The 26634-nt window shown below is 32.6% G+C and overlaps 1 protein-coding gene and 1 pseudogene across 1 annotated transcript; both read right to left on the reverse strand.

Annotated features, from left to right (window-relative positions):
* Window positions 1-600: 600 nt before the first annotated feature.
* On the reverse strand, window positions 601-2406 carry LOC110671122 (polygalacturonase-like). The gene is made up of 4 exons (XM_021833495.2): window positions 1975-2406; window positions 1453-1742; window positions 956-1184; window positions 601-822 (listed from the first exon to the last, which is right to left on the reverse strand). Exons 1-4 carry the CDS (start codon window positions 2404-2406, stop codon window positions 601-603), a joined length of 1173 nt encoding a protein of 390 aa, XP_021689187.2.
* Window positions 2407-4067: 1661 nt separating this feature from the next.
* LOC110671101 (polygalacturonase-like) lies at window positions 4068-23603 on the reverse strand (annotated as a pseudogene).
* Window positions 23604-26634: the final 3031 nt, after the last annotated feature.

Here is a 26634-nt window from a genome sequence, read left to right on the forward strand (position 1 = left end):
ATAAAAAATCACTTGATATTTTTATTTTAATCTTTTATACTTAAGTGTCAAAATAAAATAAATATTAAAAATACTAACGTGGCATTGATGTCAATGCCTTGTCAACTTTTTCCACTAAATGAGTGCTTAGTTAACATTTTTTAAAGTTATTAATTATTTTATCCCTTTAAGTGCTAATGGTTTTATATCATAAATCTTCAAGTGCAAAGAATAAAATCTCAATCTCTTTTAATAAAAAAGCTTAAACCACAGGGTACTATGTGTACTTTTCTTTAATTTTTTTTTATTTTTTAAATTTAAAACTGTAGTTTGAATTCTACATAATGGCTTAAAAGCTGTTAAAGCAACATCCATTTTAGTTATAGGGATTCACGTAGAATCAACGCTTGGGGCATTCTTTTATTCCTCATATAGTCTTTAAAAGCAATTTTAATATTAAAAATTTAAATTTTAGCAAAGCTTGATTCTTTTAAAAACTTTTGAAATACTTAAAAAAATAATTTTAAAATAAAAAATGTAATAATTAAATTTCTGGATTTTATTATTAACAAAATAGAAGTGTTAATAATATATATATAACTAAATTAAAGAATTTAACGTTCAGAAACAACTTGGTGGAAGGACAAATCCAGAAGTGGTGCCATGTGCATTAACACAAGATGATGTTGCGGCAGCTCTATTGAAATATGTAAGCTTTATGCCTTGCAATTTTATTCCTGTGCATGGATTACTTGAACTGCATACAAAATTCATAGCTACTTGTGTCGCTGATGTTCCTCTTATGTTCTTATATGTCACCCCACTTATCTTCACACCTGAATTCTGCTAAAAAAATTGCCAAAAATGAATACCTACAATGTTCAAATTCTCCTCACCTACTGCAGTTATTTAAGCCCATAATTTTACAAGTTCTGTATTATTAAATTTTATTAAAGTGAAAAGTAATTATATGTACCTGATTAGGACAGCCATGGCCACTGGGGCAGTACTTCTGATCGATGATGATAGGATTATAGGCATTCTTCATGATGATGTTTTGGAAAATAATATTATTAGCAAAGCCAGAGCTGGGCCTTCCCCATGATTTTATCCTAACACCGTTCTGAGTGCCTGTGAAAACTGCAGATGTTACTGTCACATTTTGGACGCCATCTTCATGGGTATGCTCGGCTAGACTGCCAACACTGTCCAACAAACACACACATTAATCAGTGTTGTCACACATACTCGATAAGGCAAGAGTGCTAAATATAAAGAATTGAACAATCTTTTTCTCGAGTAAGTTTTTGGAATTGAGTTAGACTCGATTCATTAAGTGGGCTACAATATTAATTGGCTAAGCCTGTCTATATTTCTTCTATTAGTTGTATCTAACCTATCAAATTAGAAGCCAGTCAATTGTTTTTAGGGTTATAAAATCTTGGGAAGTTTTAGAAAAAAAAAAATGATGACCTGATTCCATGTCCAGGGCCACAGGTAATTCTTTGTATCCTGACGTTCATGGAGCCAGGACCTATTGAAATGCAATCATCACCAGTCTTGATGGTGGTGTTTGTAATGGTGATTCCAATAGAAGATTGCATGTGGATTCCATCGGTATTGGGACTCAAGCTGGAGGCAGTAATCTTTAGTTTTTCAAGCAGAATATTACGGCATTGGTCTATTGCAATGTGAATTATCTGGCTGTTGATCGATGTTAATCCGCTAACAACCACATTTCTTGACGCCACGAATGATATGGACTGCACCAAATTTAACACTTGCTTAATTGAAGTTACAGTACAGCAATAACTGTTGTAATTTGATCATTTTGATAGAAATATCAAAGTTTTGGTAGGTTTCTCATCAAAATTAATTACAAGTTCATTCTAATAATGATAGTTCATTAACCCAATCAATAAAAATTGAAGAAAATATAATTCCTGAATGCACATGCTGATTGGGTGAGACTGTGAGAGAGTGAATATGACTTACCCTAGCACCAGGCGGACAAACCTTTCCAGCATTCCGGCAAGCCCAAAAGCTACCCCCTCTAGCATCAAGAATGCCACCCTGGATGGTAACCCAGGAAATCTGATAAAACAATATCCAAAATCCAGAACTGCCAAAAGACCAGTAATTTGTAGGTGCTAAAATCTTCCCATCAATCCAAAACAATATCTTATTCTTGCATGGACCATTAAACACAATCGGCTTAACCAAGAAACTCCCACTAGGAACGTACAGAGTGGCCGGCCCTGTTGACCCACAAGCAGCCGACCAGGCCTTCAGAAATGCTTGTGTAGAATCAGTCAAGCCGTCTGGTTTTGCTCCAAAGCTTTCCACATTGTAGGCTCCATTGGATGCTCGGAAGGAAGACCAAAAGAAGACGAGGAAAAGAAGATAATGAAGCATGATATTGGCCATGAGTACTTTTTGATATGGGATAAAGATCAGACAGTGGAAATTGATTGCGGATGGATTTATAGTCTTGGTTTAGTCTAAAGCAAGTCAATTGCATATTACCCTCTTCAGCATTAATCATCAATAATTGTGATTGAACGGTGTTGATGAGTTGTTTAGTTGTTGAGTTTATACGTTAATATATCTGTAAATGCTTAATAAAACATGATCCGCCTTTAACGATTGTCTATTCTTATTATCCATTTGGAGTCATTGCCGTACCAGCTGTGGCATTAGAAGTTCACTATTTCTTTTTTAATTGAAGTTCATACCAAGACAATTTTTTTTATATTAATTTGGTTTTATTTGGAATTTAATTTAAAACTTATCATTTTGAATACAATTGCAATATCAAGAAATTAAAATTGATTAATTTTTGTCTAATTATTTTTAATTTCCAGCTCTTCAACATTTCACTATATGGATGATGTGACTTGCATAAATAGCTAATATTTCTTTTTTGCACGACCCAGCAATGAGAAAACCTATATATATATATATATATATATATATATATATATATATATATATATATATACACTTACAAATGTGGCTTGTGGTTGGCAAATGGCAATAAAAGGTTGCTTAATTACAATGAAGGCAGCGTATTCTGGGGTGTGCAACACTTGTACAACTAACTGTATTGGCATGCATGTGAAACTATGAGAAATAGGAGAAAAATGGAGGATCATATGTCTCTTACAGGATTCTGCCAGCCATATATTGATTTCAAGATTAATTATATACTTCTATTATTTGCGACTTAAAAATGCCATCTTGATTTCATACGCGAGGTGGATTATTGAACAAAACATTAAAAGCAAACAGAGTAAAATATTTTCTTGCAAATTTTAGAGAACTTCATTGAGATTTGAGAGTGAAAATATCTTCTCATTAACTAAAAAAAGAACAAAGCTAAATTTCACTTCTATATTTATTGGGATATTTAATTTAATTTATTTTTAATTTTAATTTTTTAAATAATTTAAAATTTTCAATTTAAATTTAATTTAATTCAAAAGTTAAGAAATTGAACATCTTGATTTTTTTCTCAATTAAGAAATTAAAAAATTAATTTAGTTTAGAAATTTTTTTTTTGGTTAAATTGAGTTAAAATTAATTTTTTTTATTAATTCGAATAAAAAGATTCAAATAAATTAAATTCAACATTTCCAATAAATACAAAGTCTAAAGTTTTTTACTCTTTTAGCTGATCCAATTGTATTAAGAAGAACTGAATTGAAGCTTGACTCTAAGTTCTAATCTCTTGCTGGTTCTATATTTTGGCAAAGTGGTTTTTTCTTTCGATGATCCTTTGGGTAACTTGTTGCTTGATTTGGTCTATGGTTTTTGGCTCTAGCCTTGTTCTTGTTCCTATAGCTGCTACTCTAGCTATAGTTATTATTCAAAAAAATTTCTAGCTTATAAAAAAAAAGACTACAAAAACAATTAATTGAAAACAAACAAAGCTTTTATTGAAATAATGCACTTTCTATTAATTTAAATTATTAAATGAATTATACAAATGGATTTAAGTAATTCTCCAATTATCTATAATCTTCTATCCATCTAATAGGAAATTCAAATATGAAATCCCATGAATTACATAATATTCTCTCTATAAACTATATAGCCAGGCAACTGGCTGGTTGGACAAAACCAGAAGATGTTCCATCAGCATTATTGCATGATGCATTAGCTGGCTGATTGTTGTAAGTGAGATCAACATTTTCAAGTTTAATCCCAGTGCAGGGATTCTTTTCACTGCTGTCAAATCTCACTGTGATTTATGTTGCTGATGTTCCATGGATGTTTTGGTACTTCACATTGCTAACTTTAACACCAGAAGCCTGTTACGTACCAAAGAAAAGAAAGCTAATCATCCACATCATAATATTAACATTTTATAAGAAAAGAAGAAAAAACCCATCAAAATGTTTAACTTATGAGGGCAATTTTTGTGGTGAGGGTAGCAATTTTGATCGATAACAATTGAATTTTTGACATCCATCATAGTAGCATATTGAAAGACAATGTTCCTAGCAAAACCAGTACTAGGCCTTGGCCATGACTTAATTCTCATCCCATTTTATGTATCAGTGAATGTGACGGTTTTAACTGTCACATTTTGCACACTAGGCTCATAAAATTGCTTGCCTAGACTCCCAATGCTGCATCAAAACCACAAAAATTTCCCTATTTTAGTCCAATTTCAACCTAAAAACACATAAGCACACATATTTTTATACCTTATTCCATGGCCAGGTCCACACGCAATATTTTCAATCCAGAGATGTGAGGTACCAGGGCCAATCGATATACAATCATCACCAGCTCTGATTTCAGAGTTTAAGATTGTAACAGTACTTGACATTTGCACATGAATTCTGTTAGTGTTTGGACTTTCGCCAGGGGCAGAGACTCTAACTCCTTCCATTTTCACATTTTGGCAGCCATGGATGACATCGCAAAAAAACAGAGCATCTGCTATGGAAAAATCCATAGCAGATGGGCTATTTTCCATCGCAATCGCTAAAGCACTCGTCAGGAAATTTTGCAACCAAAATTTGTAGCCATCGCTAACATTTAGCGATGGAATTAGCGATGCAACATGCTGTAACTAATATAAATGACACCGAATGAATTTTTCGTTGCTAGTGTTGCCGGAAAAATACCGTTGCTAATTCGTCACAAATCCGTGTCTAATTTTGTCACTAAATCTGACGCTAAAGTCATATGGTCCATCGATAATTTATAAATAGTTTTTAAAATTTTAAATAATTTTGAAATTCCTTCACTAATTCGTCGCAAATCTATCAAAAAAGTAACATTATTTATCATTAAATTAATTATTTTTTAATTTATTATATTACTCTTGTAGAATAAATTAATGAAAAAGATCCATAAATAAATACAATATATTAATTATAATTTTCCTAATCAACATAATTAAAATGCATATATTAATAAAATTGTTAAATAATCCATACAAAGTACTAATATTAATAAAATGTAAGTTAAAATACGATCATATTCAAGAAAAGTACTATTAATATTCCACACATAATAATATCTTTAAATAGAAACATAAATAGCATAGTCAATTATCTAGATTATCCTATAGATTTGTGAAGTCTGAAATGGTTGGATGTTAAGATGATGCAAACTGAGTGCCACCTATGGTCTTTAACTCCTTTCGCACCTGATCAAGTATTTTTGCCATCATCTCTCCCTCATTCTTGAGGCTTTTTCATCTATAAGTTGTTGAATTTCCTTTTGTGTCATCGCAGGTTGAGAAGATGACTCAAGATAAGTAGATGTGCATGATCAGGAGGTAGATGATCCACTTGTTTAAGAATTTGTAGAAGACCTAAAACCATACATCCTTCCTTTATTAAAGCCTCCAGATACTTCTATCTACTTATCTATATCAAATATTGGTGGGGATTCATAATTAGAACCATATTTCTCCATAATTGCATTTGCATAATCTTCCTAAATAGATGTAACATAATAATATCTTATTAATGAATAGCCAACACACAATCTTACATTATAATCCAATACAACTTAATGACAATGAAATTAAATTGAAAAATATTGTGGTAAAATTAATATTTTCAAAGAAACTTACATCAACCCATCGTCATTTTCTATCAATGAAAACACCATCAGTACCCTTTTTGGTGTGAGTTGCTCGAAACACTTCAATCTTATTTGGTGGCCTACCTAACTTCTTTGCCTACAAAATAAAAATTATCATATTGTGTAATCAACAAAATACATACTAAACAATTTTACGACTAACAAAAAGTATAACCGTAAATAAAAATTAACTTAAATTAAAAAATTATATCAATCGATCCTCATGAATCTCAATTTTGATTGAACCACTAGCATGTTTTGTAATTGACCCATCTTTTACTGTCATTCTATTAATTTTAGCAGACTGTTACTTCTTTTGGCACTCTGGAGAACTCCAATAAGCAACAAGCTCATTCCACACCTCTGCTTTCATCCAGTTTGGTCCTAGATTATGCAAATATGCAATATCACTTTTCTTGCACTTCACCAACATTTCATTTCTGACTTTGTTAAGAATATCATGAAATCTGTCCTTCCCAAGCTTATCGCAAGTAAGATGCACATTTTGCTCTTCAGTTTCATCCCACATGGAAGACCCTAAAAATTTTATTATCAGATGTTATAAATAAATATAACAATTCATATTTCAATCATCCAATATATAAGTCATGCCAAACTAAATGAATACCCTAAATAACAAGTATTTTCCATTAAAATCCGATAGCATTTCAACTGTTTTTCAAACATCTAACAATAAAAAGACACAATCAATTGAAAAGCCACTTCTATAATAATCATCCACCACCATTAATTCACAACCTTCCCACCATATAAATTCAACAGATTCAATTGAATTAATTTCAATATAAATAGGTAATTATATCTCACCTTAAATTTTCCAAATAGCTCATCCTTCGTCTTTTCGGGTATTTCTGCCCAAGTTTTTCATGGAGCTATAAAGTGCATCTTAATGTCATTAGTTATTGAGTGAGAGACTGATATATCCAGAAAGCTGCACCATTAATAACATTCAAAGTAAAAAACTTCAATTACTAGGACATTTTTTGTAGAAGTTTTATTTAATTTATCTCAATTGTCTTAAGTATTGTTACTTACACAAGTCCCTTTAATCTTATCATCTATCGATTTGTTGGGTTTACTGGCATTGCTACCCTAAATTCAGACCTCTAGTTTGAACTGATGATGATGACGACGCTACTACTTGCCCCCCTAACTGTAGTGGAGTGGGTGAAACTTGAGTATCCATTGGCAACTGTAGTGGCTTATGTCCTATGCTTTGGTCTTCATCTTGTTCATCCCTTAAAGACTGGGACATTGTTTCCTGTCGACCCCATCCTCTACCTCTAGATGATGATATTCTATGAGGCATCCTGTAAAGTACAATATCCATAAGTTCCAAAGAGCAAAAAAAAAAAAATGCATATATGTAAGATTTTCATATGGATTACAAGCTACGTAAAAATAATAGCTTCACGGTCACATATAATAATAAAAAACAAAATTACACAATAACTTGAGCATCAAACAGTGAAATTACCATTTGTATAGTTTGTCATCATCTTTATCGTCTTCATTTTCATCTTCGTCTTCGTCTTCGTCTTCCTCCTCTCTACTTGGTTGTACCAATTGTTGCAATTCATTGTCATCTAACTCTGCTATATGATTCGAATCAAGTAGCAAGCATGGATCATTAAGTTTAGTAGTTGGTAAAATTTCTGAAGGTTGAGAGATGTCATTTTCTTGGTAAGCGACCTCATCAAAAGTAAACTCATTATCACTTATGTCAATCACCTTATGAATGTTAAATGTGCTCTTAGCTTTGGCTTTGAATACTACACACCAATCACCCTTTGTTTTATTAATTGCAAGATATTTTGTGTAACACACTTGCTGAGCTTATTGGGCTAAAATAAATGGATCATTAGAGGTAAGCCTTGATTTGGGATAAATTTATACAAGCCCATGCTGAAGATGGACTCTTATCCCTTTATCAGTGTCAAGCCATTCACATTTGAAAAGAATTATAGTGTTTCTCACTCCGAAATACTCCAACTGTAGTATCTCATTCAACAAACCATAATAATCACTTTCATATTCATCGTAACAACTTCCTTTCACCCAAACACCACTATTCAATGTTTTTCGATCTCTACCATAATCATGTGTATGAAATTTAAAACCATTCACAAAGTAACCTTTACATGATTAAACTGTATGCCCAGGGCCTTGAACTATTTGGTAGATGCGCTCTTCAACTTCATTCTTCTCTATATATTCTTTGAACCAACTTGCAAAGTCTCATTCTCGCAGTTGTTCCAATTGTTGGTCATTGATATCTAATATTATATCCGTAAATGGTCATTAAACATCCTACACAATAATTTGATCACTTATGTATTGTATTTCATTAATTAAAAAAAAGGACGCATGTTAGTTAGGAACACTTACTCAATAAATGGTTCGATCTCTTAACAATTCAATAGTACATAAATATGAGTAGCACAATACTTCTCATTTGACGTGATCCTTCCATGCGATATTCGACCAAAAGGTTGACCTGAATGAGTGAAAATTGAAATGTGCCCCATTGGTTCAATGTTTCCCCCATCATCATTTCTTAGTACTTTATTTAATCTTATTGGGATTTGTGGTTCAAAGTAATGAGAACAAAAGGTTGATATTTCCTCAATAATGTATGCCTCGATAATTAAACCCTCAACAGAAGCTTTATTTCAGGCTTTTTTCTTTAAGTAAAAAAGGTACCTATTATTAACAAAATTAATTGTCATTTCTTCAAGAAATATATATTTAAAATAAATAAAAAAAACATTTTTGCAATATTTACCGCTTGAATGGATACATCCAATGATATTGCACTGGTCCACCTACTTTGGCCTCATAGGCAGTATGAATAGGCAAAATACTCCATTGAGTCAAAGAAACCTGATGGGAATATCTTTTCCAACTTACAAATGGTTTCAATAATGTTTTTTTTTTCTAATATCTCAATATTGTCCACAAATAGTACAGTTGCAGTAATGTCTCTAAAAAAATGACTTAGCTTAGTTAATGCATCCCAAACTGCTCTAAGCAATATGTCACAAAATGCGATTGGGATCAATCTTTGCATCAATATGTGGCAGTCATGACTTTTCAATCCGAAAAACTTATAGTCCTCTACACTTACAGCCCATGCAATTTTGGAAGCATATCCATAAGGCAATCTCCAATCCTTTAGCCACTGACAAATTATTTGTTTTTGTTCTTTATTCAAAGTATAAGTGGCTTTGGGTTTGTATACTCTACCATTATATTGCACTAAGTGTAACCCAGGATGCTTGCAATAAATTTTAAGTCCTCTCTTGCTTTGGAATTGTCCTTAGTTTTCCCATTCACATCTATAACTGTATAGAATACATTGTCAAACGCATTCTTCTCTATATGCATCACATCTAAATTATGCCAGATTAAATTTGAATTCCAATATGGAAGCTCCCAAAATATACTCCTCTTGACCCAATTGTGGTGTACACCAAATCCAGATATTGTTTACTTCCCACTAGTTGTCCCAAATACAATATCAGGTAATGAATTTACTCAATTTTGTATAACATCACCAGACAAACGAGGAGGGGGTGGACTCTTTTCTATGACACCTTTTTTAAATTTATCTTTTTGTTTTATGTATGGGTGGTTGAGAGGAAGAAATTAGTGATGACAATCAAAGAATGATGCTTTCTCACCATGTTGAAGAACAAAAGCTTTACCACCTTCCATGCAATATGGGTAAGCCAATTTTCCATGTGTGCTCTATCCGAATAACATACCATATGCAGGAAAGTAGCTCACCGTCCACAAAAGTGCTGCTTTCATATGAAAGTTCTGCTTAGTATGAATATCATGCGTAAAAACTCCTTCAAGTCATAAGATTTTCAACTCATCAATCAAAGGCCTCAGGAACACATCCAAACTCTTGCCAAGGCTTTTAGGACTCAGAATCACCATATTCAAAAACATATAAGGTTTTTTCATAGCCATCCAAGGAGGTAAGTTATACACTATAATTATTGCTGGCTAACAAGAGTAAGGATTAGAATGTTGCCCAAAGGGATTGAATCCATCAGTGCATAATCCAAGACGAACATTCCTAGGGTCAGATGCAAACAAGGGGTAAGTGCGATTGAAGTACCTCCATGCCTCACTATCAACAGGATGTGACATAGTCCCATCAGCACGTTGGTTAAAAACATGCCATACCATGTGCTATGCAGATTTGGATGACATAAACAACCTTTGAAGCCTAGGAATGAAAGGCAAGTAACGTAACACTTTAAATGGTAGATTGTTTTATCAACCCGTAGTTGATTTCCTTGGTTTATACTGAGGGTGACTGCAAGTTTTGCATGATGTTCCATCATTATTTTCTTTGTAATATAGCATGCAATTATTGACACAAACATCAATTTTTCGATAACCAAGCGCAAGAGTTGACATCATCTTCTTTGTGTTGTAGAAGTTGATTGGCAAGAGATTACTTTCTAGTAGCATGCTCTTTATTATTAATAATAAATTGTCAAAACAATTATTACTGATGTGGAAATCTGACATGCAATTTAATAGTTGAGATATAGCTGATAACCGTGAATGATTATTGCAACCTTCCCATAAAAGAGCATCGGCATCATGTAACAAACCATAGAAACTTGAAGCATCTAAATTTGGTTCCTCTTGTTCAAGGCCCGTGAAACAATTTCTCACTCCAGCTATATTTTCATCAAAATTCATTGCTTCTATAACCATACTTCTATAGTTATTTATATCAGTTGGTTTAGTCATATCATCAATTGAAGTACTAGAAGTTGGTAAAGAATTAAATTCAGATGTGAAACCTTCACTATGCGCATCCCACTTAGTATATACCCCAACAAATTCAAATTTATACAAGTGATAGGTGACATCAATTCTTTATAGGTATTTCGTGTTCTTACATTTAGAATAAGGACAACGAATCATGTTATTGGAGATAAGATATACATGTGCATAGGCAAAATTTAAAAAATACTCCACCCCAACCTCAAATTCTGGATTAAGGAAGCCATTAACATCTAATCGCTTACACATCCAATTACGATTTACAGACATGATGAATATTGTAAAACCCCTTACCCGTCTACAGTGTAGCCGAGTAAGGCATGTCACACTTGGTGCTGAAGCACCTTATCTTATCTTACTTTATTCCTTTAATAATTTTGTTCTCGTCATATTTTAATATCAATTATTTTTTTTTCTAAGGAGAAACTAGCGGAGTTTTTCCTATTTTATTTTCATTTGGCGTATTTTACTATTCACCTGCTTGAAATTTTTCAATAACATTCTACAATAAAAATCTCATCAATTATTCTCATATTTCATTAATCATCCATATATTTCAATTCTATCTTCAAACCCATACAATCTCATTCATACTCAAATTACATAAGCAAAATTTTCAAATTTCATTAATTTACATGCTTTACAAAATAATTACATAATTTCATAATTTACATGATATATAAATTAATTACATATGAAAAAGATAATTTATTAATTTACATCACATTTCTATTAATAACATTTTCATAATCCACATTATGATACTATAACTAAGCATTGTATGCAACATATAAATTATGACCTATATGGGCCCTATCTACATGCATTGCTAAGAAGGTGACAACCTTGAATACTCTGTAGATCAGAACTCTAAAATCTCTGTTTAATATTCGCTGGGCTTTACCTTCAGCACCTATGCGAGGAAACAAATCCATCGCGCTAAGCATTGCTGCTTGGTGGTGCAATAATATAACAAAGAAAATAATATAAACAAATAAAGAAAGACTGAAGTATAATTCTAAAATATAATTTAGATCCTCGGGTATCAATTAAATTTGGTATGATATTTCTAATATAAACTATCATATATTCTATTTTGTCCCTCTTTAGAAGTGTTCAGTTTATACAGTAATAATATTCGATATACATATTAATTCTAGGAGTATTGTATTTTCGGTTCCTACAATTCTGAAAATTTCGTTTGCACTCCTTGATTCAGTTATGTTTCTATTGCTAATCTTTTTCTCATTTCATTCAACACTTTTTAATGTTTTTAATTACTAATATTCTTAAAAAATTTCAGTAATTTACACTACCCAGGTAACCTATGACAGGCTGACTAAACTGGATAACGGGTTATCGGCACTGAACACTGTGGTGCCTCGGGCCGTCATACCATGGGACGCAGAATGTCAACCACGTATGCAGTCAGTATGGCTAAAAAGCCATGATAACATATCAGTATGGCTAAAAGCCATGATAACATATAATCGGACATAAAAGCCATGAGTGCGGGCATAAAGCCATGAGTGCGGGCATAAAGCCATGAATACAGGCATAAAGCCTTACACAGTATTGCTAAAACAATACCCTATTGGCATGCCAATCTATCCAATCTGACACATGTGTCTAGGCAATACATGGGCACATTAGTACCTTTAAGGGTTCATAAGTATCATTATTTCATTATAAGTTTCAATTACAATTGATAAAATTTTATTCTATTCCTAGTAAAAACATAAATTCCTAAATCATAATTACACATAATTCATGCATTCCTCGTAATTTATACATTCATTATTCCATTCATGATAATTGCAATTCACATCGATCAATTTTCGTATACTATTTGTATATCAAAATATTTTTCTTTCTTTCATAATGAGGACTAATGCCCCCTTTATACAACCATATGATTCTCTTATTCATTACAATATTTATATTATTATTTCTTATGTCTTTGGAATTACTATTCACACATTACTATTCACTCAAATTCTTGACTTTTTCATACATAATATGTACACAAATGTTTGATACATATTTATATCACATTTTGGTTTCTAAGTTTGTTGGCATTGATTGCCAATTGAAATTTTAAGCCTCCTAAAAGTATTTTCAAAAATTCAATTTTTATGTCCTATGTTTATTGTTCCATTGGTCTAAGCTATAGTGAGAATTTGGCAAACTTTTCTTCATCAAAGTTGTTCCTTTATGTGTCTTATTTAATTTCCTTTTTAAATCACTCCATTTGGAGTTTTGTAGCTCAAGTTATGATCAATTTACCATAACTGGCTGAATTGGTCCTTACCCAAATTTTCTGAGCGAATTTGGTTCTGCCAGATTTGGTGTCCTAAATTGGACTAGCAATTTGAATTGGTTAGGTTCAGAATTTGAGTTTGTGTTCTTCATTAAAGTTGTTCTAAATTGTCTAATCTTTCAATTGATATAAAATTTAGGTCATTTGGATATTTCTACACCGAGTTATGGCCAAATGAACAAACACTATTCATTTGGTCAATTTTCCAGGGTAGTATGTGTGTTACTCAGATTAAGTCAATTTTTAGGACAACTTAGGTTGGTTTTCTGCACATGATTTCTTCACCAAAAATGTGGCTTAAGGTTTTAAATTTCATCTCCAATTGGCCTTACACTAATTGGAGCTATCTAGCTCTACTTATGTTCATTTAAACACACTGAACTCATAGGTCTAGAATTCCCTGCACAAAAATAACACTTCCAATACCACCTTCCCACATTACTTCCATCCACAAATCACATTCCATGTACTTTAATTAGTCCATAATTGGTCTTAACATTAATAATTTATCAACATATCATTAAATTCCTAATTTTTATATCTAACCCTAGCTCCAATTCAAGATTTACACAACACATATCACATTCAGCATACTAATCAATTCCTAATTGATGTTTACACATCAAACACCATTTCTAAACCATTCAAATCCATCAAAACCCTCAAACTCTCACTCCCATAAGGCTGGTCAGATTTCCATGAAACCTAAGCATGCATATTTACTTCATTTTTCATTAATTTCTAACCTAACTTAACTTGAATTCATGCATAAAAGGGAATAAAGGCAAGAAATATGGTACTAACCTCTTTGTGAGCAATTCCCAACTTCCAAAACTTCTTGATTTCTAATTCTTTTTACTGTCCAAGTCTTGCTTTATTGGTAAGGGTCAATTTTTGTGAAGACAATATGAGGTTTTATGGTGGTTTGGTGGGTGAACTCAAGCTTGTAAACAAGTATCAATGGGATTTTTCTTTCTTCTCTCTCTTTTCCTATGTTGGCCGGCTCATATGGAGAAGAAGGTTGCTGGTTTTGTTTTGTTTTTATCTCATTTTTATGTCATTTTTATCCTTTTAGTTATTTGGTTAAATTGTGATTGGTGGAAGGAACTTTAATGACATCATAGTGATGTCAAAATTCTAATTTTCTTTATTTTCTATTCTTTTCTTTTCTACTCATTTTCAATTAAATTTTTAGCAATATTTATTTATATTTTATGTCATATAATTCACTTACATAAATGCACAAGTTGGTTAAAAATTGTCTATGAAGGCGAAATGACCAAAATGCCCTCCGTTTGACTTATTGAGCCAAATCATCTATACCGATCTAAAAATTTTTCTAAGCATTTTCTTGGCATTCTAATGCCATCGAAACCTCAATGACTCTTTTCTGAAGTCCAAAAAATTATTTCATGAATTTTCCCCCGGGTTTAGGGCTTCTAGCTGTGATGACAGCAAGTTTCCGTTAAGGTCACCCATCGCTAGGGCACCGGCTCATTTAACTTCATTGTAATTTATTTCTAAAATTTTTCTAGATTTTTCTTATCATTATTTGAGTTATTTATGACTCCTCATTCTAGTCTAGATATAGTTCTAGACATTCTAACTGTCTGGACTGACAACGGCTACTGAAACAGTAGAATGTACGGAATGGCTACAGTGAGGGTATTATAACTCTTTCTCTCTAATTTAAATTTTGTCCTCGAAATTTACCGAATTTAGGTGTTTGAGATAATTCCTTTACCTTTCTATTGCTCCCTCTTTCTACTCCTTTTATATATATGGTATTGTTTATTCTTTTCGAATCCATCATTATACACTTAGGCATATCATAAAGGAAGGATACTTTACCTCAAATTCACATCTGGAGCATCTTGCTCCTCTTCGGCTTGGGTGACATTTGCAAGTGGTGTTACTGTTGCACCTGGTCCTTCCACAATCTTTGTCTGAGTCCATGGTAAATTTCTCTTAGGACAATCTTTCAGACGATGGTCCATGGCCCCACATCTATAATAGGCTCCAGTTAATCCCCTGCATTCACCTTTATGCCACTTATTACAATGGTCACATTTTCTTGCTAGTCCTGGTGCACTCACTACTGGTGTCTTTGCTTAACCTCTTCTGGGTATAGGCCTGAGTCTAGGTCTCCTACTTTGATCAGATGTCTAACTTAACTGTTCTCTAGGTCTCTTGTTACTAGACCGTCCAAATTCCCTCTTTTGTTGATCACCACTCCTCTTCTATATCTCTTCATGGACACAGGTAATATATTTCTTTCTGAACTCTATCAGAAAGAATTCCCAAGTCACATCATCTGGTGGCACTACCATGGTTACGACATCCCACCATTGATATGCAGCTTCTTGTAGAAGTGAAACTGCACACTCTAAACTCTGTTCGGGTGTGCAATGCAGTTGCTGCAGGACTCTTTCAGTCCTTTCTAACCAATATTCTGCAGCTGAAGAATCGTCTTCCTTTCTACCATTGAGATCTACAGCTCCATACTTCCTAATTTTTCCTAAAGGTGATTTTTACTGCGGTTGGGGTTGCGAAACTGCCCTAGTAATCTATCTAAAGTACTCAGCCATTTGTTCCCAAAAAGCTTATTGGGGTTGTGCAAGCCCCTCTGGCACTGGTACAGCAGGATCTTCCCTACCCCTAACATTACTCTTAGCCGGGGACGGCATTCTACTTCTCCCTCTATTGCCTCAGCAATTCTAAGTCCATACCTTAACCTAAAATAACCAAAGAAAACATAGCTGCATTAGTGTCACCTCGACTCTTATGAATGCAATGCATGTTACGCACACGATCTTTTTCTACCTATTAATGCCTAGGAATGCCTAAATCGTGCTCTGATATCAATAAATATAACACCCCTTATCCGGCTACAGTATATCCGAGCAAGGCATGTCACACTCAGTGCCGGAGCACCCTATCTTATCTTACTTTATTCTTTTAATAATTTTGTTCTCATTGTATTTTAATATTAATTATTTTTTTTTTCTAAGGAGAAACTAGTGGAGTTTCCCCTATTTTATTTCCATTTGACGTATTTTACTATTTACCTGCTTGAAATTTTTCAATAACATTCTACAATAAAGATCTCATCAATTATTCTCATATTTCATTAATCATCCATATATTTCAATTCTGTCTCCAAACCCATACAATCTCATTCATACTCAAATTACATAAGCAAAATTTTCAAATTTCATTAATTTACATGCTTTACAAAATAATTACATAATTTCATAATTTACATGATATATAAATTAATTATATATGAAAAAGCTAATTTATTAATTTACATCACATTCCTATTAATTACATTTTCATAATCTACATTATAATACTATAACTAAGCATTTTATACAACATACAAATTATGACATATATGGGCCTTATCTACAAGCATTGCTGAGGAGGTGACAACCTTGAATACTCTGCAGATCAGAACTCCAAAATTTCTGTTTAATATTTGCTGGGCTTTACCTTCAGTACCTGCGCGAGGAAACAAATCCATCGCGCTAAGCATTGCTACTTAGTGGTGCAATAATATAAAAAAGAAAATAATATATACAAATAAAGAAAGAATGAAGTATAATTCTAAAACATAATTTAGATCCTCAGGTATCAATTAAATTTGTATGATATTTCTAATATCAACTATCTTATATTCTATTTTGTCCCTCTTTGGAAGTGCTGAGTTTATACAGTAATAATATTCGATATATATATTAATTCTAGGAGTATTGTATTTGCAGTTCCTACAATTCTGAAAATTTCATTTGCACTCCTTGATTCAGTTATTTTTCTATTGCTAATATTTTTCTCATTTCATTCAACACTTTCTAATGTTTTTAATTACTAATATTCTTAAAAAATTTCAATAATTTACACTGCCCACATAACCTATAACAAGCTGACTAAACTGGATAATGGGTCATTGGTACTGGACACCACGGTGCCTCGGGCCCTCATACCATGGGACACGGAACGTTAACCACGTATGCCGTCAATATGGCTAAAAAGCTATGATAACATATCAGTATGGCTAAAAGACATGATAACGTATAATCAAGCATAAAAGCCATGAGTATGGGCATAAAGCCATGAATACAGGCATAAAGTCTTATACAGTACTGCTAAAATAATACCCTATTGGCATGCTAATATATCCAATCTAATACACGTGTCTAGGCAATACATGGGCATATTAGTACCTTTAAGGGTTCATAAGTATCATTATTTCATTATAAGGTTCAATTACAATTGATAAAATTTTATTCTATTCCTAGTAAAAACATAAATTCCTAAATCATAATTACACATAATTTATGCATTCCTCGTAATTTATACATTCATTATTCCATTCATGATAATTGTAATTCACATCGATCAATTTTCATGTACTATTTGTACATCGAAATATTTTTATTTCTTTCATAATGAGGACTAATCCCCCCTTCATACATCTATATGATTCTCTTATTCATTACAATATTTATATTATTATTTCTTATGTCTTTGGAATTACTATTCACACATTACTATTCACTCAAATTCTTGACTTTTTCATACATAATATGTACACAAATATTTGATACATATTTATACCACATTTTGGATTCTAATTTTGTTGGCATTGATTGCTAGTTGAAATTTTAAGCCTCCTAAAATTATTTTCAAAAATTTAATTTTTATGTCATATGTTTACTGTTTCATTGGTCTAAGTTATAGTGAGAATTTGGCAAAATTTTCTTCACCAAAGTTGTTCCTTTATGTGTTTTCTTTAATTTTCTTTTTGAATCATTCCATTTGGAGTTTTGTAGCTCAAGTTATGGTCAATTTACCATAACTGGCCGGATTAGTCCTTACCCAGATTTTCTGAGCAAATTTGGTTCTGCCAAATTTGGTGTCCTAACTTGGACTCGCGATTTGAATTTGTTAGGTTCAGAATTTGAGTTTGTATTCTTCATTAAAGTTGTTCTAAATTGTCTAATCTTTCCATTGATATAAAATTCAAGTCATTTGGATATTTCTACACTAAGTTATGGCCAAATGAACAAACACTATTCATTTGGTCAATTTTCCAGGATAGTATGTGTGTTACTCGGATTTGGTCAATTTTTAGGGCAACTTAGGTTAGTTTTCTGGACATGGTTTCTTCACAAAAAATGTGGCTTAAGGTCTTAAAGTTCATCTCCAATTGGCCTCACACCAATTGGAACTGTCTAGCTCTACTTATGTTCATTTAAACACACTAGACTCATAGGTCCAGAATTCCCTGAACAAAAACAACACTTCCAATACCACCTTCCCACATTACTACCATCCACAAATCACATTCCATGCACTTCAGTTAGTCCATAATTGGTCTCAACATCAACAATTTCTCAACATATCATTAAATTCTTAATTTTTATATCAAATCCTAGCTCCAATTCAAGATTTACACAACACATATCACATTAGGCATACTAATCAATTCCTAATTGATGTCTACACATCAAACACCATTTCTAAACCATTCAAATCCATCAAAATGCTCAAACTCTCACTCCCATAAGGCTGGTCAAAATTCCATGAAACGCTGCATATTTACTTCATTTTTCATCAATTTCTAACCTAACTTAACTTTAATTCATGCTTAAAAGGGAATAAAGGCAAGAAATATGGCACTAACCTCTTTGTGAGAAATTCCAGACTTCCAAAACTTCTTGATTTCCAATTCTTTTTGCTGTCTAAGTCTTTCTTTATTGGTAAGGGTCAATTTTTGTGAAGATAAGATGAGGTTTTATGGTGGTTTGGTGGGTGAACTCAAGCTTGTAAACAAGTATCAATGGGGTTTTTCTCTCCTCTCTCTCTCTTCCTATGTTGGCTGGCTCATATAGAGAAGAAGGCTGCTGGTTTGTTTTGTTTTTATCTAATTTTTATGTCATTTTTATCCTTTTAGTTAATTGGTTAAATTGTGATTGGTGGAAGGAACTTTAATGGCATCATAGTGATGTCAAAATTCTAATTTTTTTCATTTTCTCTTCTTTTCTTTTCTACTCATTTTCAATTAAATTTTTAGTAATATTTATTTATATTTTATGTCATATAATTTACTTACATAAATGGACAAGTTGGTCAAAAATCATCTCTAAAGGCGAAATGACCAAAATGCCCTCTGTTTGGCTTATTGAGCCAAAATCGTCTGTACCGATCTAAAAATTTTTCTTGGCATTCTAATGCCATTGAAACCTCAATGACTCTTTTCTGGAGTCCCAAAAATTATTTCACGAATTTTCCCCCGGGTTTAGGGCTTCTAGCTGTGAAGACAGTAAGTTCTCATTAAGGTCACCCATCGCTAGGGCACCGGCTCGTTTAACTTCATTGTAATTTATTTCTAAAATTTTTTCTAAATTTTTCTTACCATTATTTGAGTTATTTATGACTCCTCACTCTAGTCTAGATATAGTTTCAGACATTCTGCCTGTCCGGACCGACACCGGTCACCAGAACAGTAGAATGTACGAAATGACTACAGTGAGGGTGTTACAAATATGTTATGAAATTCAAACAAAAGTGGAAACAATAATTAAAAAATAAATTAGCAACAACAAAATAGAAGGTTGATAATATATTTGGATTAATACTTTTTGAGCATACATATTTATATATGCGTGTGTTTGGTGAATTAGGAACTTTTGGTGAAGTAGGAAATTGAAGCAAATCTACTTATAACTTAAACTAGTTTTGGTGATAAGACAATTTAACTAAAAGAAAAAAATATATTAAGTTATAGAATTTGTCTTTATGACATTTATATACAATTAAATTTACTTTGTAGTGTGTGACAGTATATAATAAGGGATATTTAATATATAAATTATCTTGTCATATCACCTTATAAAAATTGTTAAAAATATTTCTTAAAAAGTATTTAATAGGTTTACCACAAAGATAAGGCTATTACTATATTATTACACTGCTCAGATGTTGTGGCTTAAAGGGATATGATGGGGGACAAATTCCATGACTTTGTCTACAAATATGAAAACTAATTAATATGTCCTTGGATAAATGATTATTAAGGCTTCATTCCATTTACAAGAAAAGAATTTAAATAATTTTTATATAATTATATTTATTTTTATTTTTCAAAATGAATTTTTAATCAAGCCCAAAATCAAAGTGCAAAATCTATCTGTTGAAAACAATTCTAGGCACTAATCTATCAAGAGGTATTAAAATTATCCAAGGAATTTTCAACGATGTCCCAAATCAAACACGAGAAATCATAACTCACAATTGATGCACGTAATAGTATCCATCAACTCAACCAAGCAACAAAATATCAATATCAAAACCCCTACATACAACTAAACCCAATTTATATTCATGACATGGTAAGGCATGCACAGCATTTTACACTATGTTTAGGAAAAAAGAAATCAAACTATATAAACAGAGCAAGTATATATAAAAATAGTGCAAGTATATATATAAACAGAAACAAGCTATGCACAGAAACAAACATTCAAGGAGCAAGTATATATATACACAGAACCAAACATTCAAGGAGCATTCAAATCCAACTGCAAAAACCCTTTAAACACAAGTAGTAACATAACTATCATAAAATATCATGTCACGTACCTTTAAAGAACAGAGAACAGTTAACCAGATCAACTATAATCCTATTTGAAATATTGTTGCTGGAATAACCAATGACAGAAATGTCCCCTATTAAACATTCATCACCAAAAATATAGAATTGCTTAACCACAAACATCACCAAGAAAACAGGGTATAGTGTTTTGACTGATATGTAGCATATTCAAATGTAAAAAAAATTTAAACTTCAAAAAACAAATCTGACAACAACGATAACCAATATTAATACCCAATACCCACCAAACTATCCAAAATGATGAGGGGGAAAATGGGGCATGATTTACGTTTGAATATCTACATAATTTTTGCTTCAAAAAGTGGGGGGAAAAGTGGGCTTGTCGTATTTTTTTCTTCAACAAATCATTATTTTTGAACCAACAATGAGAATATCTAAGAGCAAAATGTAATAAATAAAAATAAATTAGCAAATGAATAGCACTACAAATGAAAATCAAAAACATGTTCCACTAGTTGCTCGATAAGAAATTTTACCTTGTAAATAACATAATTAATAGGATGCTCCATAAGTTTTTGAGTTTTAGAAGGGTATATCAAAGTGAGGAACTCAAACAACTTATTCACCTGTTGAGCACTGAATCGATAATCTGGAACTTGAGAACGATAGCTGGGCTTTGTGCACAATCGAAAATGGTGACTTGCTGTTGCAATGACGGTGGTGGAACAACTCCTTACTGCAGACAAAGAGAGAGGAAGATGCATTTTGAGAGAGAGGATAAATGTGGCTGCCGACATTAGGGATTTCAGTTTTAAGATCCAAATTTTCTGACGAATTTATAATGAAAATAATGTGTCGCAAATTTCATCCATAACCCATCACTAATTAGTTTAATATCCATCACTAGTTTCTTAAATTGATACCCATCTGTAACACCCTAGGCAAATCCCACATCGACAAAAAACGGGAGAGATGCTGGGTTTATAAGTTGGTGGTTCGTAACCCCTAGTGACGTGTTTTAAAACCGTGAGGGCTTCGGCCCAGAGCGGACAATTTCACTAGTGGGCCGAGCCATTACATTTGTGGTATCAGAGCCGCTCCGCGTACAACCTTGAACGATGGTGGGGCAAACCTCAGCGAGGACGCTGAGTCCCATAAGGGGGGTGGATTGTAACACCCTAGGCAAATCCCACATCGACAAAACACGGGAGAGATGCTGGGTTTATAAGTTGGTGGTTCGTAACTCATAGTGACACGTTTTAAAACCGTGAGGGCTTCGGCCCAGAGCGGACAATTTCACTAGTGGGCCGAGCCATTACATTTGAATTGTAACAGCCCGATCTTTCTCCAGTTAGTATTGTCTGCTTTGGCCCATGGGCCTCACGGATTTGTCCCTTGGGAGGTTTCATTCCCAAAAGCGCGCTGACCAGGTGAGGAAGGCTCCCACATATATGGCCCAAATCTTTTTTTCCCGTTTTCAATGTGGGACACGAAGTTTCCACCCCAGTGCGTAGCTGGTTGAACAAGCACGTCCCAACCCCATCCCTGGGTCGTGACAAGCCCACCAGCTTCCGCCTGGTGCGTCCTCGCACCACACACCGTACTAGAGGGAGTCCAACTCTGATACCAAATTGTAACAGCCCGATCCTTCTCCAGTTAGTATTGTCTGCTTTGGCCCATGGGCCTCACGGATTTGTCCCTTGGGAGGTTTCATTCCCAAAAGCGCGCTAACCAGGTGAGGAAGGCTCCCACATATATGGCCCAAATCTTTTCTTCCCGTTTTCAATGTGGGACACGAAGTTTCCACCTCAGTGCGTAGCTGGTTGAACAAGCACGTCCCAACCCCATCCCTGGGTTGTGACATTATCACTAATCCATTGAAAGTTCATCTCCAAATGAAATTTTTTCTGATGGATTAATTTCCGTCACAAATTCCATCTCTGAAACTATTTTATTTTTGTAGTGTGACTGTATGAAACATCTGGCTATTTAGTGACATTAATCACTTGATGGCAATTTTGTTCGAATTGCTAAAGTGCAAGTTCTGCACTTACAAAGACCATAAATTTTCATGCATGAATATATTTTCTAAATTTTTTTTCAGGATTGTAAGGTTGGAGTTTAAACTATAAAAATAAAAAAAAAATCTTCTATAGCCCTTCCTAAGCAAAATAGAAAAAGAATAGAGAAATGAGAAAATTTTTGTCTAGAGTCGCTTCATCATGGACACAAGGACCCATGAATTTAATGGCTCTCACATGCATATTGTGTCTTGGATTCACAGCAAGAAAAATCTCTGAGAAATGTACATACTGTTGCTCCACTAGGGCATTTCTTGTCACTGGCTTTACAATTCCTTAAGCCAATGCCTTGGCCATTAAGTATCCCACCAAAAATTGAAACCCCACGAACATTTTCGAACAAAAGCCAATTTTTTGAGTTTTCAATGACATGGCAATCTGATGAAGCTACAATTGTGCCATATATACATATTATAATAGCATTATTCTTGCATTTGCCATGAAAAAAAATATTTCATAGTAAGAATCGCCCTGGCAATACATGCATAATGGCAGGCTTGGTAGAGCTACAGAATTGTTTCCAAACAGCAAGAAAGCCCTTGGTTGAGTCAGGTCTGCCATTTGGTTTGGCTCCATAATTTAATACATTTTGGGTTATTGAAGTTGCTAAAGAAGATGAGGCAAGGAATACAATGATGAATACAAAAACAAGTGGACTCATTGGGAGTGTCTTTTTCTTGGTAAAAAAATATGTGTCTATGTACTTAAACTGAAAAAAAGAATTGGATTGGAGAACCACAAGTGTGGTTGTGGGGTTGAAAGGATGTTGAAAGCTCTATTTATAGATTTTGATTGGAAAAGGAAATTAACTTTTCCCAAACTTTCAAGAGCAAATTTTGCTTTTGGCTATTTAAGGTTAGCAAATATTATGTGCTCTTACTTGGAACTTAGATAGCTTGCATTTATCATTCTCTATCACTTTTCATTTTAGATTTCATACTGAGCATCCAACCACCAAAAATGATTTATAGTTATTAATTTATTTATATTTTTCACATTAAAATCTAGAAATGAAGGTGTATTATTGAGACCCTATATATATTCAAATTCGTGAATTATTATTCTAAATGTGAAACTGAACTATTGATCATTGGATTAGCATTATTAATTATTTTTTTCCTTCAATTCATACTATGACTTATTTTGCATTAATTTCAACCCTCTATTCAAAATTAATAGGACTTTTCAATGAATTCAGCATATACATGAAAATTCTTACATACACTAGGGTGTATAAATTAATTTATACGCTCAATTAATTATAAATTAGAATCCCATATTTATAGTTTTTTTTGTTCTCAGTGATATGTTAATTTTCGAGTTTATTTTCTATTTTGTATCTCTATGTATAGGTTTGACATAAATAAACAAATGCAATCATAGTAAAAAAAGTGTATGAAAATTGACAACATCATTGGACTAACAGCAATACCAGAGAAAAGCTTAGCACAACATATAAAGGAAAATTGCAGTTAGTATAGTTGCTTAAAGTGGAATGAAGACATGAATAATTAGGTTAATCAAACAAGAGAAGGAAAAAGGTGACAAAAAACATGTATATCTCCTAAAGCCACTTCCAACGTCAACCTTTGTTTTCTGGAGCTACGTTATTCACCATTTTATTGCTTTCAACCACAAGATTAACGCTTCCTCAAACTGCTTTCAATCTTTCTATCAACCGTTCCTAGCTATCACACTCATTAAATTTCACTCTGAATAGAGGTTTTTCAAATATATATATATTTATCAAATGCAAGCAATATTTCTTGTTAAGAGTATTGAATAATTTATTTACTTTCCATATATTTTGGAGAAATTTTTACCTGCCAAGTCAGTTATAAATCCAAGACACATTATATATAGTGGAACTTACATATTAGATAAGTAGGACTCATATATTTGTATTGTACATCAAAATAAATCAATTTTAGGTAAAATTTTTCCTATATTTTAAGTAAATGTTTAAGCGAAAATTTTCCTAAAAATAATATCATAAATGTTTCGTTTCCAAACTATATACACAAAAATGGGAATTTAGAAAACTCCTCTACCATGTAAATCTTAAATATTATATCTAACATTATGATTTATAACATTTTTTTTAATGAGGTATCTTATGGAATATGGGAAGATGTTATAAGTTGTAGGGCTTTTCAACGAAACTAATGCAACATATAAATGGAAAAAAATTTCAATTGCGAATTTTTTTAGAAATGACAATCGGCGCATCAAGCAAGCAGTGATTGCTCCCCTTTGTCCCCGCTTCAGAGGAATTCAGAATTAGGATGAAGATTTTCTAGCTAGATAGTGGAGTGGAGCGGATTTTTCCGTGGGGGCTTTCTTTTTAATTTATTATTATATAATATAAATTTATTTATTAAAAATTAAAATATAAATTTTCATAATTTTAATAATATATTTTTTTTCAAAAATTATAATATTTAAATACATAAAAGTAAATTATTTTTAATAAAAAATAATAATATATTATAATGCAGGGTGAGTTACAGGGATTCGGGACAGGAAAAAAGTCTTGCAAAATATTAAGATCAAGGTGGGATCGAGGAAAATTAATTGGGGTTGGGGTGGATCAGATTGGGTTCAGAAACTTTTGCCATTCCTAAATTTAGATTTATTATAGAAATAAATATCTCAATTTTTTAAATAAAAAATTTAGAGGTAGAAGAGGTATCCATATGGGTGGCAATTCGGGTTGATGGGTTGTATTCGTGTCGTGTCAACATGCGATATGAATACGATTAAGGTCGACACGAACACGACACGATTAATAAATTGTATCAAAATTTTAAACACGAACATGATCCTTTTATTATACATGTTACACGACACGACACAATTAATATTAAATTGTATTAGGTATATTCAACACGACACGACCCATTTAACACGGTTTGACACGACTTAACCCATTTAACACACTACATAAGTGGGTTCATGGGTCATAGTGGGTCAAATAGGTTAGTGGGTCAAGGATCAACACGTGACACGAATATTAAATCGCGTTATAAACATGTGAAGTTGGGTTAGCGGGTTAATCCATGACACGACACGATTATAACCGTGTCATAAATGGGTTGATATGAATTCGACACGAACACGAATAAGCCTAACCCAAATCCTATATTTTCGTATCGTGTTCACGGGTCGTGTCCAAAATTGCCACCCCTAGGTATCCTATCCCAAAGTTAGAGAAAACATACATACTACAAGAAATTTACAATAGAATTTATGCATTGCTCGCTAAAAAAAAAAAAAAAAAAAAAAAAAAACTCTAATAACAATAAGTAAGATTTCAAAATATCTCAAAATTTACTTATCGGAAAAGTCCAATGAGAATTTCTCAAAATATATAGCAAGTGATTTTGTAGTGTTAATCCTTTTACAAATTTAGAAAAACTCAATTATTTTTTAAGTACTATTCTTAACTAATATATATATATATATAATAATTACCTATGTGTATACCCCATTACAATATAAAATTCTTTTCGTTACTTTTCTTTTTCTTGTTCTATGTTCACTCTCATTCCCTTAACTAACCTTAACAAGCAAAGCATCATAAACGTGCATCTATGTTTAGTAAATATGTGTGTGTCTTTGTGGTTTTATTTTTTATTTTTTACCTTTTATGGTAATAGTATATGCATTAAGACGAAGAAACTAAAAAAATG

This window comes from Hevea brasiliensis, chromosome 2, assembly GCF_030052815.1.
Source record: "Hevea brasiliensis isolate MT/VB/25A 57/8 chromosome 2, ASM3005281v1, whole genome shotgun sequence".
Lineage (NCBI taxonomy): Eukaryota > Viridiplantae > Streptophyta > Magnoliopsida > Malpighiales > Euphorbiaceae > Hevea > Hevea brasiliensis.

Bases quoted from the DNA above. Each gene is read 5' to 3' on its own strand.
- LOC110671122 (XM_021833495.2), bottom strand. From the start codon at position 2,406: ATGGCCAATATCATGCTTCATTATCTTCTTTTCCTCGTCTTCTTTTGG. The intron at 1,743-1,974 runs GTAAGTCATATT...AATTTGGTGCAG, and splicing joins TTTGTCCGCCTGGTGCTAGG to TCCATATCATTCGTGGCGTC. The intron at 1,185-1,452 runs GTCATCATTTTT...TTTGTTGGACAG, and splicing joins GGCCCTGGACATGGAATCAG to TGTTGGCAGTCTAGCCGAGC.